At 38.4% G+C, this 15,900-nt stretch overlaps 1 protein-coding gene across 1 annotated transcript; it reads right to left on the bottom strand.

Annotated features, from left to right (window-relative positions):
* Positions 1 to 38: 38 nt before the first annotated feature.
* On the bottom strand, positions 39 to 13,977 carry LOC119886118 (immunoglobulin-like and fibronectin type III domain-containing protein 1). The gene is made up of 19 exons (XM_038696653.1): positions 13,851 to 13,977; positions 13,631 to 13,770; positions 13,253 to 13,352; positions 13,116 to 13,142; positions 12,797 to 12,839; positions 12,513 to 12,708; positions 12,148 to 12,261; positions 11,886 to 12,048; positions 11,509 to 11,781; positions 8,194 to 8,318; positions 7,876 to 8,017; positions 7,475 to 7,768; positions 6,027 to 6,203; positions 5,769 to 5,897; positions 5,285 to 5,593; positions 2,876 to 2,961; positions 2,552 to 2,744; positions 1,238 to 1,534; positions 39 to 400 (listed from the first exon to the last, which is right to left on the bottom strand). The coding sequence occupies exons 1-19, from the start codon at positions 13,936 to 13,938 to the stop codon at positions 39 to 41; spliced, it is 3,258 nt and encodes a 1,085-aa protein (XP_038552581.1). The 5' UTR covers positions 13,939 to 13,977.
* Positions 13,978 to 15,900: the final 1,923 nt, after the last annotated feature.

Below are 15,900 nucleotides of genomic sequence, written 5' to 3'. Positions count from 1 at the left end.
ACATACTGTACACTCAAATGTTTCATCAGTCAGTCTCTTTATGGAAAAATGTCCAATTCTTGTGTGTTAATACCTCTGACACTGAGTGTCATTGAGGACTCCGCTCTCCCCAGTTTGTTCTCAATAATGACTTTGTATTCCCCGTTGTCTTTGGGCCCTACCCTCAGTATGAGCATGGAGCAGACTCCACATACATTGGTGATATGGTAGTTGGTGTTTGTGTTCAGGCTGATATTGTTGCAGTACCAGGTCACGCGTGGAGCTGGATCACCCTTAACTGCACAGCTCATGTAGCACTCGTAACCCTGTGGAGCAGTACGCCTCTTCAGGGGAACAATAAATGCTGGAGGTGACTGGAAATCTAAGGGTTTTGTCACTGGCGTGTTGACTTTGAATTTTCCTGAAACACAAAGGCATGCATTAGGTTTGGGGTTTTACAGAATTATAATAGTTAACTACTAGTATTATTAAGTTTGTCCTAGTGGCCTTGTATGACACATTTCCGGTAACAAATCTATTGTTAGTCAGAGTCCTGACATTACATCCATGCTGCTAGCCGCTAGTCCTCGAACTTCCGTAACTCAGCGCAATTTATTGTTCGGTGTTTCTTTCATTTGTATTTCTGAAAAACAGAAGATAAATTAGTATCTATATCATCGGTGGCTGTGAATGAGCTTTCCAATGTTTAGAAAATAATCGAGACAGTGAGCATTGAATGCATTACGGGAAATGCAGGATAGTGTTTTTGGAGCTTGACTCATACTAGAGACTAAAAGTCAGGACATCTCTGCCTCTACTGCTTTGATGTTAATTTCATTCCTGAACTGTAAAACTCACTGCTGTAATAAAGGTATGTTGTCTAGTTCACACAACATACCTTTGCTACCTTGACTATATATACCTGAGTATAGCAGAGAGAAAGATAAACAAACATAACCACACAAACAAAGTACATACAGCATCAGAGATCGCAGACATCACTAAAAAAGAAGTTAAAAGTTTAAAAGTGACCAGTGGGATTAGACAAGTTGCAAAGTACAAGTTGGGTATTTACCTAAGGGGTAACTAGAGTTAAACAGTTTGGTGAGCATTCGTTTTAAATTTGAGAAGAGGAGTGGTCTACTGTAGCAGCATTTGCAGGAAAATAAACATGTACATAAGAACCACAATGTAGCGGTGTATAATGAAAAATGAGAGTTGATTCGGATGTCTTTTTGACTTAACTGGAGGCACAAACCTTTTTCCTTTTTGGTTTTAAACACAGGGGATTCAGAAGGCGGTGAAAGACCCATGTCATTTTTAGCAAATACCCTGAAGTAATACTCTCGTCCAGGCAGAATGTTGACAACTGTGAACTTATTGTTGAAGAGATTGTCTGCCACTGTCCTCCAAGTGCGTTTGAAGGAGTCCCGCTTGGATACCATGTAGTGCAGTCTGTCATCCCTTCTCTCATCTGGAGAGGGAGTCCAGGACAGAGTCACTGTTCCTGGGATGTTCTGATCCAGCTCCACTGGACCTGGAGCCCTTGGATCATCTACAACCAGATTTAGAGGCATAGAGATACACATTACTGATACTATAGGGGTTAGTTTGCTTTTTTAGACAAGTTATTGTAGCGGAGTGGAGAAAAAAGGGTTGGAAACTTTCAGCTGGGGATTTGATAAGGCCAGGTTCAGTACTGCAAGGACTGTATTCAGAAATATAGAAATATATCATTTGGTTTAGTAAATTTAGTTTTAAGTATAAAACACGGGAAATGTAACCCAGAAAACAGTATCTTTATTTGAGCATGGAAGTTAATTTTGACCTCGAAATCAGTATGAGCAGCAAAATATTCTCAAATAGTCAAAGTCCACTTTCTAGATTTTTTTGCGGAGAGCCCCCAGCTGCAGTAGTGCATGGGTCATGCGTAATATTCATCCAACCAGAGGGAATGATCACCGACACACTACGAACGGTTCGTGATCGTTCCCTCTGGCTTTATGAATATTACGCATGATCCATGTACTACTGAAGCTGGGGGCTGTCCGGAGCACCACCCAACTTCTCATGGAGAAAAGAGAGGTCAGGTCGCAAACACAGCCGCAGATGAAGTATAATTGTAGCAAAATGGCTGCATATGATAAGAATAGCCTAATAATAAGACAGGTAGGCCTTTTACAGTCAGGCACAGGCCTACATGTTTGCAGCAATTAATGATTCAGCTGTGTTGCCCCCGAAAGCTACATCGCACACTGTCCATAACCACTATGTCGTTGCCCGAAAAAGGGCTTATTGTTTACTACACAAAAATAGTGAGGTCTTAGTTACAAAAGTACTGTCCATACATTATATGTATCCAGCTGTATTTTACAGTTTAACACTTGGATTCAGTAAATCCAACTGGAATGTGTTGGGTCAAGTGTTTAGTTTGCTAAATAGCTGGAAAAGAACATCTAATGAGGCCAGCAAAGAGTGTACATTCAGTTTCTGTAACTTAACTGTGTTTGTAACATGTGTTTAATATGTATTAGAAAAGGAGTAGTTCATGGCAAGGCACTCTGAGATTCACCTGTAACTCTAATTTCAATATTAAAGCTCTCCTGGCCAACCATGTTCTTGACAGTGATGGTGTAGATGCCACTGTCAGGCCGCTCGGATGTTGGGATTAACAGTTGAGAGCCTTTATCAGAGTTGGTAATTGTTACGTGTTTGGGCACCGGAATACCATCTTTTAGCCAAGAAATATCTGGCAGGGGGGATGCCTGTAGACGATAAGAAAAATATCACGATTCATCTGTTAATTAAAATTCTGATAATTAATGACCTTAAAGGCTCACACAATAAAAAGCATTCTCAAATTAACCCTTTAGGAGGGAAACTTCTGGTACAGTACCTCAAAGTTGACGTTCAGACGGACTGTGTTCCCAGATTTTACCACCACAAAGTTCTTCATGTTGCGATCTTTAAACTTTGGCCTTACTGGAAAGGTAAAATTTAGAATAAAATGATTAGATTCTTGTATTTATACAAGTTAGCAAACTGTAGTTTTTTTTTCTGAAAAGGCATTGCCTTTGTCTGAAAAGCCATTGCCTTTGTTTAAATTCTTTTTATACCTTTTACTCCTGTAAAGATAAATAGGAGATATACAAGAATAGAACAAAAGACATTTTTAAAAATTGATCACTCTCTGTTTATATCCAGGTCCATTTCCTATCCTTTTTTTTGTGATCTGTTGTTTTGTGGGTATACCAACTGTTCAAAATACCACATAGTGATGTTTTACTGGAGCCTATTTCTATCCCACAGTGTTATAAGTGAGAGCCACAGGGTGGCATGACCAAGTAAACAGAAGCTGGCAGTACATCCACACAGGCAGCCTGCATCAGTGATGTGCATGAAACTTGCAGCATAAAAACAACACAAGCAAGTCACTTAACCTCTGTTACAGTTTTGTTTTAATATTGCACTATGTCAATTTCTGTTTTTTAACTTCAGTAGCCATGGATATTAAACAAAATATTGTAAGGCACTACAGAAAAAAAAAAACAGAGCTTGGTGTATAGCTATGCAGCATTTTTACAGCTATAGGGTAGGGGTGGGAATCTCTGGGCACCAGACTATTTGATTATAAAACGATTATTGATGCATCTTGATGTATTATTTTTTTTCTATACAGAATCTCTGAATAATTACAAAACATTTAATTTGAGGATTAAAATCCAAAAGAAACATCTCCTAATTAGATTAAAAGGACTAGTTTGCATCCCTAATTTACTTTATTAACCGCATCTCCATGGTCCCTTCATTTCATTAACAACCAGTTGTCAGACTCCTGAAAACTGAAAAATAATTATCAGGATGTACAGTATGTATACAGGACAGAGCTGTACACCAGTTTAGTCTAAGCTTGTACCAGATTTTCTCAGCACTTGACTGGTTTGGTTAGCTAGTAATGACATACAGCTGATAATTAATATTACTCTGTTACTAATTTAGCAAATGTTACATAAATAAATAAATATTTGTAGCGCCTTTCATGGGACCCAAGGGAGCTTTACAAATAGTTACAGTGACTGAACAACAAAAAGTCATTCAGGATTGAATGCCTTGGTAAAGAGCTGGGTTTTTATAGATTTTTGAAAGTGTCCAGACAGAGAGCATTTCAGATGGGGATGAGTTCAGAGGGTGGGGACTGTGACACTGAAGGCTCTGTCCCCAAAGGTCCGGAGTCTGGTGTGGGGGACAGAGAGCAAGCCCTTGTACAGGGAAATGTTGAAATGGGAAATGTTAGCTAGCGCTAACAGCCTTCAATTTTCCAGCCATTGGGAAAACTACATACTTTTATTAACGGACAGACAGCGACCTACGCTGCGCGTTTATTACCAGACAGAAACTTACTGCTAATTAGTGATGTGCGGATCGATCCTAAAGTATCTATTTCTGATAACAACGTTTCCTGCTCTAGGATCGATACTCATATAAAAGGATCGATATCTAAACTCAGTAATTTGAAGTGAGTGTGTGTTTTATCATAAGTATCTTACTGTCACCAGGATGGTCTAATTATACTCTGTTGAAAGGAATTACTTTTCCTTCCGCCTGACAAAGTCATGCTTGCACTACAGCTCTGTGACGGAGCTTCTTTGAAGTGAGCCGCTGCAGCGCTTTACATTTCCTGTGATTGATTACTGACTATGGCTGACTGTAAAAACAGTCACATCTGGCTGTATTTTAGCTGTGAAGGTAATAATGACGCTATGTGTGATGTGTGTGCAAAGACAGTGAAATACTTTAGCTAAGTTTGGTGGTGTTGCCAAACATCTGAGATTAAGTCTGTCACAATAATATGATGATGTTATGAAACGGCAGTTCTGAGCAGGATATTTTTATTATAATTAAAGAATATGACAGTAGTTTGATGTGGTGGTATGCCCGATACAGGGGAACACTGCTGGTGTCTCTGTTGTGTGCACTGCACTTCTGCGACTTCCGCCTTTTTTCTTCCATCGACATTACGTTATCAATTAACATTTAAATAATAGATTTTTAGACATTTGTTAATCGATTTATAATCTTCCACGTCTGCCTCGCGATGCATCTAAGAATCGATTATTTCTCCCAACCCTACAATAGGGCACAAATGGTGCACTGTGCTGATGTATTGTGGAAGGAAAAACTACATATTTAGCAGATACTGAATAGAACTTGTTCAGGACATTTCTAGAAATAACAGAGGCAAAGTTCATATCGTTTAACTGTAAGAAACTGTCATGTTCATGATTTAAATTTCAAATTTTCTCACCAGGAGGAGGCATGGCAATGATGTAATTGTCAAAGCCCTGAGGTTCTCCATCACCTCCATAATTGGTGGCAATTACTCTCACCCAGTATGTGGCCATTGCCTTGAGGCCAAGCACGGTGTAGGAAGTTAGAGTAATTGGGATGGCATTACAGCGGGTCCATTCAAGGCTCTCTATTGGTCTGATCTCCACGTAGTACCCTTGGGCTTCCTCCTCTACTCCTTTGATTTCCTTAGGTTTAGTCCAAGCCAGTGAAAATGTCGTGTAATTGGAGGATGTTAATTTCAGGTCTGTGACTTTGCCTGGGGGTTCTGAAATTACAGTAATGGGCGATTAATTGTTTCAGCATAGCTGTACTTTTATATTACACTAAGAGCTACCGACAGCATTATATCAAAATGTTGTTTCACCACGAAGCATGACTTGCATAATTTTTTAGTGAAGACAACTGCAGTAGAATATAAGAATTCAGTAGGACTGGCTTACTCATTGGATCTCTTGCAATTACTGTGTCACATGGAATACTAGGATCTCCAGCACCGGATAGGTTGATAGCAGACACCCTAAATTCATATGCTGCCCCTTCAAAAACATCTTTCACTGCATACTTTGTGCCTGTGGAAAAAGGAAGAAATGGTTATCATATCACTAGAAATGTTCATTGATGTAGGCGGATGTATAGCAGGCATTCATTTTCACACTGTAGCTAATTGCGGTGTATTCCTGCAGCTTGCCATACAATACCTGTAATGGGCCCTCCTTGGTTTACGAGGCTCCAGTAATTAGTGCCTTTCTTGTTCTTTTCCAAATTGTATCCCACTATTTTGGTCCCTCCAGTGTCACATGGAGGACACCATGTCAGATTGATGCAGTCTTTAAAGGCACTGATCACTTTAGGTGCTGTCGGGGGTCCAGGATAACCTGTGGGGGAGAACATGACATTCTGTCTATCGTGTTGTTCTGTTCTAGGGGTTTTCAAAGTCTGAGACTGTCGGCCTCCCCTCAGACAAAACTTGGATCAAGGCGAACCCTCACCTCCCCTTAGTTTACTTGCTAATTTTCGCTCAGTTGCTGGATGTCTATGGGATCATGATTGTTATTTGATCCCATAGACCCTGAACAGTTCAGCCAGGAGAATGCTCTTTGACATAACATCCGACTACACCAAATACATAATTACAAAAAAGGTCTAAGGCATTTAGGCCATTCGTTTCTTACTCTGGGAAAATAAGCAATAAAATAAAATGACAAAAACAGAAAATTCCCAAATACTACTGTATCTCTGAACTATCTCTTTAACCAAATCACCCACATTTAGGCTATTCTGTGTGATCTCCTTTTAATAAGTAGTGTAATACTAATGTTATTGTAATTTTTACTTCCATTCACTGAGCATCCCCTAAAACAGTTTGGAGCTGCCTGATGAGGCCTACCTCCCACTTTGAAACCCTCTATTCTAATATGTTTTAATAATATATGTTTTGTTATGTTGCTCTGATGTTGACGAAAACAAATTGTTATGTTGCTCTGATGTTGACGAAAACAAATTGTTATGTTGCTCTGATGTTGATGAAAACAAATTGCACAACTCACCACTGTGCTTTAATGCAAAACTATATCTGTGATACACACAGAGTACATTGTGGAACAATTTTGTCTTTTTTTGCTTGTTTCACTCACTGGTTATTCTGCGTGCTTCCCAAGAAGTTAAGAGGATTTCATCGGACAACTGCAAAAATATAGCCCTTGTACTACAAAGCCTAAATTAGACTCCAGCTGAGGACTCACGTAATACACCAGCAGGTATGTCCTCTGTCTGCAGGTAGTCACTGACGCCTTCTGCATTCTTGGCTCTGATCCGGTAGCAGTATCTCCTTCCAGGGTCCACATCTGAATCTTTGTAACTTGGGTTGCTGCCAGGGATCTCACCGAGATTTGACCATTTATTGCGCCCGACTTGTTGGCGTTCTATGACATAACTTGTGATCGGGCATCCACCACTATGTTTTGGCAGTTTCCATTTGAACTCAACAGATGTTACAGCACTTTCCATAATGTCCACAGGTCCTTGTGGTGGTGTGGGTTTGTCTGTTGACGAAATGAAAATAAATCATACCAACAGCAAAAAGCATTTATTTCCTTACATACAGACAGTACAATGGCAAACTTTAAGTCTCCTATTGTCAACTCACCCAGTACTATAAGTTTGGAAATTGCTTCTGTTGTACCAAATGCATTTTTTATTTTTATTTTGATCTCTCCACCATCTTTCCTTTGGCACTTAGCAAGGTGTAGTCTGCTCTCAGTAGCTGATATTTCAATCTTCACATTGAGAGCAGGCAAAAGCTCGTCGCCATCCTTGTACCATTGTATATTCATTGGTCCCCCACCTGAGAATGGCAGCTTCCATTCTGCATTTTCACCTGCCTTTATAATGACTGGCTTTGTGAAATTTCCTAGAGCCTCAGCGTCGATTTTTGGTGGGTCTTAAATGTTGGAGGGGAAAAAAGTTTTTGTCAAAAACCTGAACACTTTTACACCATGGATGCTTTTTCAATTGATACCAAACCATGTTATTCATTTTTATTCTGACCTTGAATATTAAGTGTTGCTTCTGATTTACGGCCTTCAGCTTCAAAGCGGTACACAGCTCCATCATCTTTTTTACAGCAATCAATTATCAACGTGTGACAGGCTCCATCTTTGATAATTATTACCCCATCCTCATTGGTTATCTTGTCAGATAAAAAAGATCCAATATTCATAAAACATTTGATAAATTAAGCTATGCAATGTGCCATAATATTTTTTTTTTTATTAAATCGACCTTTGTGGTTTTACTATAGGGAACAGAGATATTCAGGGCAGTAGCCCTTTAACATTTTTAAATCTCCTGGAATAGTTGACTTACCAGCTTCCCATCTTTATACCAACGTCCCTCAGAGGTCTCACTTGTTAGTTTGCAAGTTAGCTCTGCCCGTTCACCAATATTAGCAACAGTATCGGACAGCCCACTGACAAACTGAACGCCTCGATCTGCAGCAGTAAGAATGGGGAAATGTCAGTTAGATAAATAGTGTAGAGTAAATTGAACAAACAGAGGTAGAGGCAATGCAGAAGCTTTCTGCATTGCCTCTACCTCTGTTTGTTCATGAGCATGTTCATGAGCATGCAGGTTTCTATTGTACAACACAAGCTAATCAAGGATAGCATTGACCAGAATGTCCCTGTTCCCGTTCTGACTTAATGCTGTTTGTTTTCTAAACTTACAATTTGTCTCTCTATAGTAGTCAACATGCAGGACTGCAAAAGAAATTTAGTAAAGTATAAATTATTTAGATTATATTCAGAATGTTAAAGGCACATGTTTTAATACTGTTTTCTAAAGTTTAAACGAAAATGGACAGCCCTATTTCAGGCATAGTAATTAAAACCTTTTTAACTTTCTGAATCTAGTAAAGTAATCCAAATTTCCCAGAATTTATACGATTTTTAACAGGTTTCTAGAATTTTTCCTCAGTGACAAATTTTGTCTATCCACAGATCTGAACTGTGTCTACCCCACAAAGAACACCTTAACGAAGTTTCTTGCTATTTAAAGGTTCAGTGTGTAATATTTCTGAGGATGTATTGACAGAAATGCAATATAAAATCTATAACTATGTTTTGAGTGGTGTGTAAAGACGTTGCATAATGGACCGTTATTTTTCTATTACCTTAGAATGAGCCATTTCTATCTACATAACTGCGGGTCCCCTTTCCATGGATGTCACCTTGTTCTACAGTAGCCGTAAAGGGACAAACACCTCTATAGAAACGCGTTTTGTCACCAGGTTGTTCTTCTGCTTGTATAATTCCGGCAGTGTAGACACCAGTAGACGCTCGTCACTACATTAGCCGCCGAAAACTGTAAAATATCAAACTTTCTGTTGCTGGCCTCCGTCTGGAGCACGCAATGATGATGCAGTGAATAGTGACGATTCTCTCTGACCAATCAGTAGTCTGCTGTGTTCCGCGTCACATTTTAGTATCGCCTCAGCTCGCTTGGAACCTCGACGGAGGTGATACGAAAAAAGTACCTCGAAGCAGGTACAGGTACAACATTTCCACAATGGAAAAGCAAACAAAGGCGTGTAGAGGCGAGTCGAGCCGTTACTGTGCAGTGGAAAAGAGGCTATAGAATGCATATGAAGAAGAAGAGGAAATAATAATAATAATATACAGTCAATTAGTAGTCATCTGGTTTATTAAAAGTAAGAACAGAAGTGAAATTTGGTAAAATGGAGGACACCTATTATTTAGCAAGAGCCGACAGCGTGTGGATCTTCGTCGTCAAAGACAGATGACAGCAGAAATAAAGGATATAATAATTGTGGATTTTCCAAGATGGAAAGAGCTGATGGACAAATGTTTTCAAAGCGGTGCTGAAGTTGCCTGTTTCCTGCTGGACAGGTAATTAGGTTAGTGGAACTTTAGCGATGCAAATGCAAACTGTTGTTGTGAAGCTGGCCATAATCAGTGTTTGCCCTGTCAATGTTGTGAAATATATAGTTGGATTGTAATTCATTCATTCATTCATTCATTAACATTAATCTTCAGTGTGTGTTTTGGCTTTGCTGTCGATATAAATGTGTCTGTTACGTTCCTGAGACAATCAGCTGATTAATTGGCAATAAAACGTAACTTTCAGCTGGAAGCTCAGATAATCCAGCTAAACTTTTACTGAACTAGAAAAAATAAATTTATTGGATTGTAATTTTTAACTGTGTCTTGGTTTTGCAATGTGGACATAGATGTCTGTTACGTTTGTGAGACAATCAGCTGATTATTATTGGAAATAAAAGGGTACAGCATGGAAGTTCCGATCAGCCACCTAAACTTCACATTTTACTGCCCTGGTGGAAAACACTTTACTGCTAACAGCGTTATGATAACAAGAACGTAGAGAGAGGAGACTTGATCCTCACCTGACAATGTCTTTGTAAAGTTCATGTATTATGTGGTTTATAATGGACTGTGGTGCTTACCTGTTATCTGGCAGTGGTCATACATGCGCTAGATGTGAGATGTTTTTTACTTTAGTATGTTTGTCCAGATGAGCCAACCCTCCCAAGAAAATTCATGATAACAGTACAATAAAATAATGTATTACAGGAATATGCCACATCATGTGGCACTTGGTTTATTGATGTTGCTGTTTGCTGTTGCTGTTTTATGAACAGTTAACAATAATATTTGCAAAATTGCAATTCGCAACCCTCACCACTAGATGTCACTGAAACTTACACACATTTAAAAACCTAAATTATCTTGGGACTAAAACTGTTAATGCACATCTTTGTCCATGCATTTTATTGTCCTTTTCCCACTTTGATCTCTGGACTAGAAAGCTTCCTACTGTACCATTATATTTTACTCTAGATTGAGACCAACCTTATTTCTAACAAACTTTCAAGGCAATACCTAGGGGTAGTTCTGAGACATACAGGCCCAGATAGCAAAGCTGGCAGTAGCAGAGACGCATTATAAGAACTAGAACTTAAACTATGACATTATGTTAATCTCTGCAGTGCAATGACACATTATTCAGTATTCACACAATGCAAGGATTTTACCTGTAACAGTATCAGGAACCAAAGGGCCAGTTCGTAATTGCTTCTTTTTCTTATCTGTATGATCCTTTTTATTTTCACCATCTTCATCTGTCAGGAGGTTCTTATTCTTGTCACCTCCATCTCCCTCGTTTCCATCAGTCTTCCCACCAGAACCATCACCAGAACCATCACCAGAACCATCACCAGAACCATCACCAGAACCATCACCAGACACATCACCAGACACATCACCAGACACATCACCAGAACCATCACCAGAACCATCACCATCTCCATCTCCATCTCCTCCATCCCCTCCATCCCCCAGTGCTGCATCTGCAGCATCCCTTTCAGCCTGTGCTCGTCTGGCTGCCTCCATGTCATCTTTCTCTTTTTGGAGCTTGGCCTTCTGTTCCAGTGCTAGTTTTGTCAGGTCATCTTGATCCCCAGCTTGGGAACCCTTTCGGCCTTTACCATTTGAATTAGCTGAAATGCAGTGATATAAAAAATTTAAGGTTATATAAAGAAGGAAATATTCAAGAACTGTGTGTCCAGCTGTCACGTTATCATGATTAGATTGATATTTTATTTATTGATGTATATATCAATATGAAAAAGAAAAGATGTCCCACCTTCCACTGTGAGTGAGGCACTGCTGGAAGTTATCCCAGCAATAGCATAATATGCTCCATTATCTGCCATTTTACAATCTTTAACTCTCAACGTGTGAATAAGTTTGTCCTCTGAGACAGTGATCTCATATTTCCCACCATGTTCAAGTGACGAGTCCTGTTTTGACCAGGTAATTCTGTTGAGGGGTGTTGACAAGAGACATTGAAAGATGGCGTCCTCACTTTCAAAGGCCTTCACGTCTTTAATCTTTGCTATGAAGTCCACAGCAGGCACTGAGAGAGGAGGAAGGGTAGGTGTGTATTAACTGACTGAATTGTCTCACCAACTGCCAATACAATCATCATGATTTATTACAGTTGCAATTGTTAGACCTTACCTTGAAAGTCAGTTGCAAGGACATTGGCCTCTTCAACATCAACCTGGTAAAATCCAGAATCTTCTGGCTGAGGACTTTTGATGCTGAAAACATACTTTGTCCCTGTTTTCTTAAGGCTGTGTTTTGAATTTTCATCATCACCATATGGAACCAATGTTCCATCCTTTTTAGAGAAAAGTAGTTAGATTGGGTTTTTTGATTTCTTTCTTTTTGAGCAGTGATCAGTTTTAAATAGTTTATCTTGGTATATATGTTAACTCACCTTGTATAAGTTAATTGTACTGTTGGGATCCCATAGTTTCATGTCGAGGCTAAATTCGGCTTTTCCATTGGGTTTTACTTCTATTTGTTTCACATTTTCCAGTGTCTCCACAACCTGCAAAAGAAAAATAAAGAAAGTCTTGTGTATCTGTAGATTTTGCTCTGAACTTCACTGCTAAAGCCATGACATTTTTAACTTAAGCGCCCTTGAGCATAGAAGTTTACTTCTTAAGATGCAGTAGGCACAGTTAGCCTCAGGCAAAACTAGACATGCAGAGGAAGGAAACCTCACCAACAATTTGGAGGTTCAAAATACATAATCCAGAATTATTGTGCAGTTGATACCATTTGCATGCGGGACATTACCTTTGCTTGCTCATCTTTCCTTTCCTTTTTCATCTGGTTGAGTCTCTTCAGCATCCAGCGAAAGTCAGTAACGCCAAAGTCCAAACAGATTTTTTCATAGTCCTTCTTTGGTGCACTGAGAAGCAGTTCCCAGAGCTTAGGATCAATTTCTCCCTCTTTTTTTGGTGGGAGTTGTTTTTTTCTGGTGACAACAACACTAAAGAAAGAGAGAGCAAGCAGAGTAATATGTATTTGAGAGTTTACAGCAGTATATATTTAAAAAAAAAACTTTGGTTCTGACTTACGTTTTCTTAAGCATCGATCTGAAATCTTGTGGTGTTTGTCCATCTGCTGAATGAAAATGAGATGAGAACAAAATATGCTGGTTTAAACTGATTTGTACAGTACATCTTTAACAATTCTTTGAAACCATTGAGTCTTGCGCCACAGTTGCAGAGGCTTTTAATTACAGCGTAGGACTCAGTATTTTATTACCGTGTTCCACACAGTGTTGTTATTGCTGAAATCATCATTTTAAGAAAAAAAAACTATCATGAAATTTCTGTAATCATAAAAAAGGGATAGATGTGCGATACCATCATAGTTCTGTGGAAAACGTCATACCTGCTTTGCCTTTCTTCTTGATGCCAACTGGAAAAATCATGAAACCAAGAAATCATAAGTGGACAGTCAAAGCTACAGTATGAGTAATTTACAATGAGCGTATTGGATGGTAATAATCCACAATTAAGTACTTTTACCTTCAATAACACTAAGAGGTGCAGTGCAGATAGCCTGTCCATACTCATTGGTGACAAAGCATTTGTAGGTGTCTGCTTGATCAGGTTTTACAGTGAGTATCTGACAAAGCAATATTGTCATAACATAGTTAGATTGCATCTTTAGGGCTGAAAATTAGGCTCTGTCTCTCATTTACAGAACCTTTTATAATTGAGTACTGTGCTTTGAGAACAAAACAAAGTACCTAACTTTAGTGTGCAAAAAATTATATTTAAATATAGATATTTAATACAGTTCAGAAAGTGTGTGTGAAGGAGAGTGAATTGTGATATATATATTATTATAATATTAGTTACGTCTTTTTCATGGAGCATTTTATTTAAATTCTGTTTTCTCACCTCAAGAATGTGCTCTTGAGCTCTTTGATCATATCTGGTTTTGAACTTTTCTGGGTCATCAATGTTGCCCTTTTTACGCCCCCATGTTACAGTTGGTGCCGGCTCTCCACTAACCATAGCTTTGAACATCGCTTTTTTACCTGAAAAATCAAAATATAGGGATACAGTTGTTGATAGTATTTTTGTAATCACAGTTTTACTTTGTGTGTTTGTTATTTACCCTCTTGAACAGTTACAGCCATAGGCTTCCGGGTGAAGTCAGGTGTTGACTTTCCTGCAGGCAGTACCTCAACATACTGAGTGATCATAACCCCAGGAACTCTGGACCTTTTCTTGATAGCCACTGTTAAGACCAGAAAATAACAGTACAATTCAGCGGTGTGAGGTAGTTAAACATAGATCAAAGAAATGGGGAACACAAATTGTATAAATACGTGTGTTAGCAGAATTGTGTACATTATTCACACTGTTAAAACATGTCTGAGGAAAACCAAACAATATGGATATGGTTATTTATTAATTATTTAAACAAGTTGCAGAATTCTTCTTGGCAGATATCTCAAAAGTAATCATAGTAGTTAAACCATCAGTTTTGTGTTAAAAGGAGTAATATTATCTTAACATTAAGGATATCCTATATTCCCCAGTGCTTTTGCTTCTGGTTGCATTTACACTAGAATTTCACAAGAGGTCAGTGTTTCCTTTCTCTTTGTCAACCATTACAGCTGCTACAACAAGACCTTAAATTCAACAATGCTGATTAAGTTACATTTTGTATTAACTCATCAAGGAAAACATATGTATTCCAACAACACTCAAAAACAGTGAAATTGGTGTTACTAACTGCATTCCAATTAATTTAGGACAAATATAAAATTAAACACATTTAGTTTATTTTTTTCATATCACAATTATTTTAGAACAGTGCAAAAAAAAAAGAAGATCAAGATGCTCTGATACATTTGCTTCTGTCAGACAAAGACTGTTACAAAGTCACCCTACTGTTCCAAGCAAACGGGTCACACAACTCGCAAAAAAGTGTAATGCCCTATCTAGAAATTGGACAAACCAAATACTGGCTCTAGATTCAACGTGACGACTCCGTGGAAATGGAACCTACTCCGTTGGTAGATATAAATGGCCCATTCTAAAGAAATGAAAATACAACTATTCTTATTTTCAGCTGATTATACAGTTATGAAAACACACTTTATATTATATTGCTGCCAATATTCTGCAAACAGAGCCCCTTAAATCTTACACACTGGACCTTTAACAGTTCGTTACTGTGGTGGTTGAAACAGCAAAAAAGATTGGTAACACATTTTTTCAGCCCTTTTCCTCTCTGGGACTGTAGGATGACTCATTACATGACACTAAATTCATCCAACAGCTGCTGAAATCACAAACTCCAACTGTTTCTCCTTTTTCTGAGCTGCTTCATCCACCCTGGGGCTTGAACCTTTACTGCTGTACAATATAGATAGGCCAAACGGCTAATTACCGGAAAGCTGTGTGCAGAATCAAATGTGTCCCACAATCATTGCAATAAAATAAGGTCTTAAGCCATATGGAACTGTTGTAGTCTTCGTTCATTAAACTGTGTGTGTGACTATGTAGATACCATACCAAAAGTTAATAAGAAAACAATTTGACTTTCAAAGGGATGTCGCAGGATCTAGTGAGTCAATGGCCACAAACAAGCCATTTTTACTCAAAAATATTTAGACCAAATACCTAGCAACACACAACTTTGTACAACTGCTTCTTAAACTCATCTGTCACAACAAATGAGATCAATCACTAAAAAGGTTTAATCCTTTTATTTGAGCAATCTAAGATTCAGTTTTAGTAAGCAACACGTTTATCTTTTGTTTAGTTTCAAATGTGATACCTGCATTTCAGTGAAGTAATTCTGGCTTTTGGGTCACAGCCTTTATCAGATTTCTGCGATAAGTCCTTGTAGCTTACAGTGCTTAACAGTGACTTAAGACCTTGTGAGACATTTAAAGCCCATTCAGCTCAAATTTAGCAGGTATATTCCAAAGTTGTTTGATTTCCTAGAAATAGACAATATGGTAAGCCATAGTAAACATGCATTTTTGGAAGTTGAAATATATTCTGTTCTTCAAACCTCTACTTCCCCATGGTCTTATCTGTACCACACCATCATCTATTATTGTGCATAAATTCACATGGAAACATGTAAAATACAGATTAATGACAATGTAAGAATGCAACTACGAAGTGGACTTGAAAGTGAAACCAGA

Source organism: Micropterus salmoides, unplaced genomic scaffold (assembly GCF_014851395.1).
Source record: "Micropterus salmoides isolate LMB-PRFRI ecotype aquatic unplaced genomic scaffold, ASM1485139v1 Ms_hic_scaffold_4, whole genome shotgun sequence".
NCBI classification, from domain to species: domain Eukaryota; kingdom Metazoa; phylum Chordata; class Actinopteri; order Centrarchiformes; family Centrarchidae; genus Micropterus; species Micropterus salmoides.
This window is presented reverse-complemented; position numbering and strand designations above follow the sequence as displayed.

Excerpts from the sequence above, each read along its gene's own strand:
- LOC119886118 (XM_038696653.1), bottom strand. The coding sequence starts at position 13,938 with ATGATCACTCAGTATGTTGAGGTACTGCCTGCAGGAAAGTCAACACCT. Across the intron at positions 11,782-11,885 it reads CCTTGCAACTGACTTTCAAG|TGCCTGCTGTGGACTTCATA; the intron begins GTAAGGTCTAAC and ends CTCCTCTCTCAG. Across the intron at positions 7,769-7,875 it reads AGCAACACTTAATATTCAAG|ACCCACCAAAAATCGACGCT; the intron begins GTCAGAATAAAA and ends CCAACATTTAAG.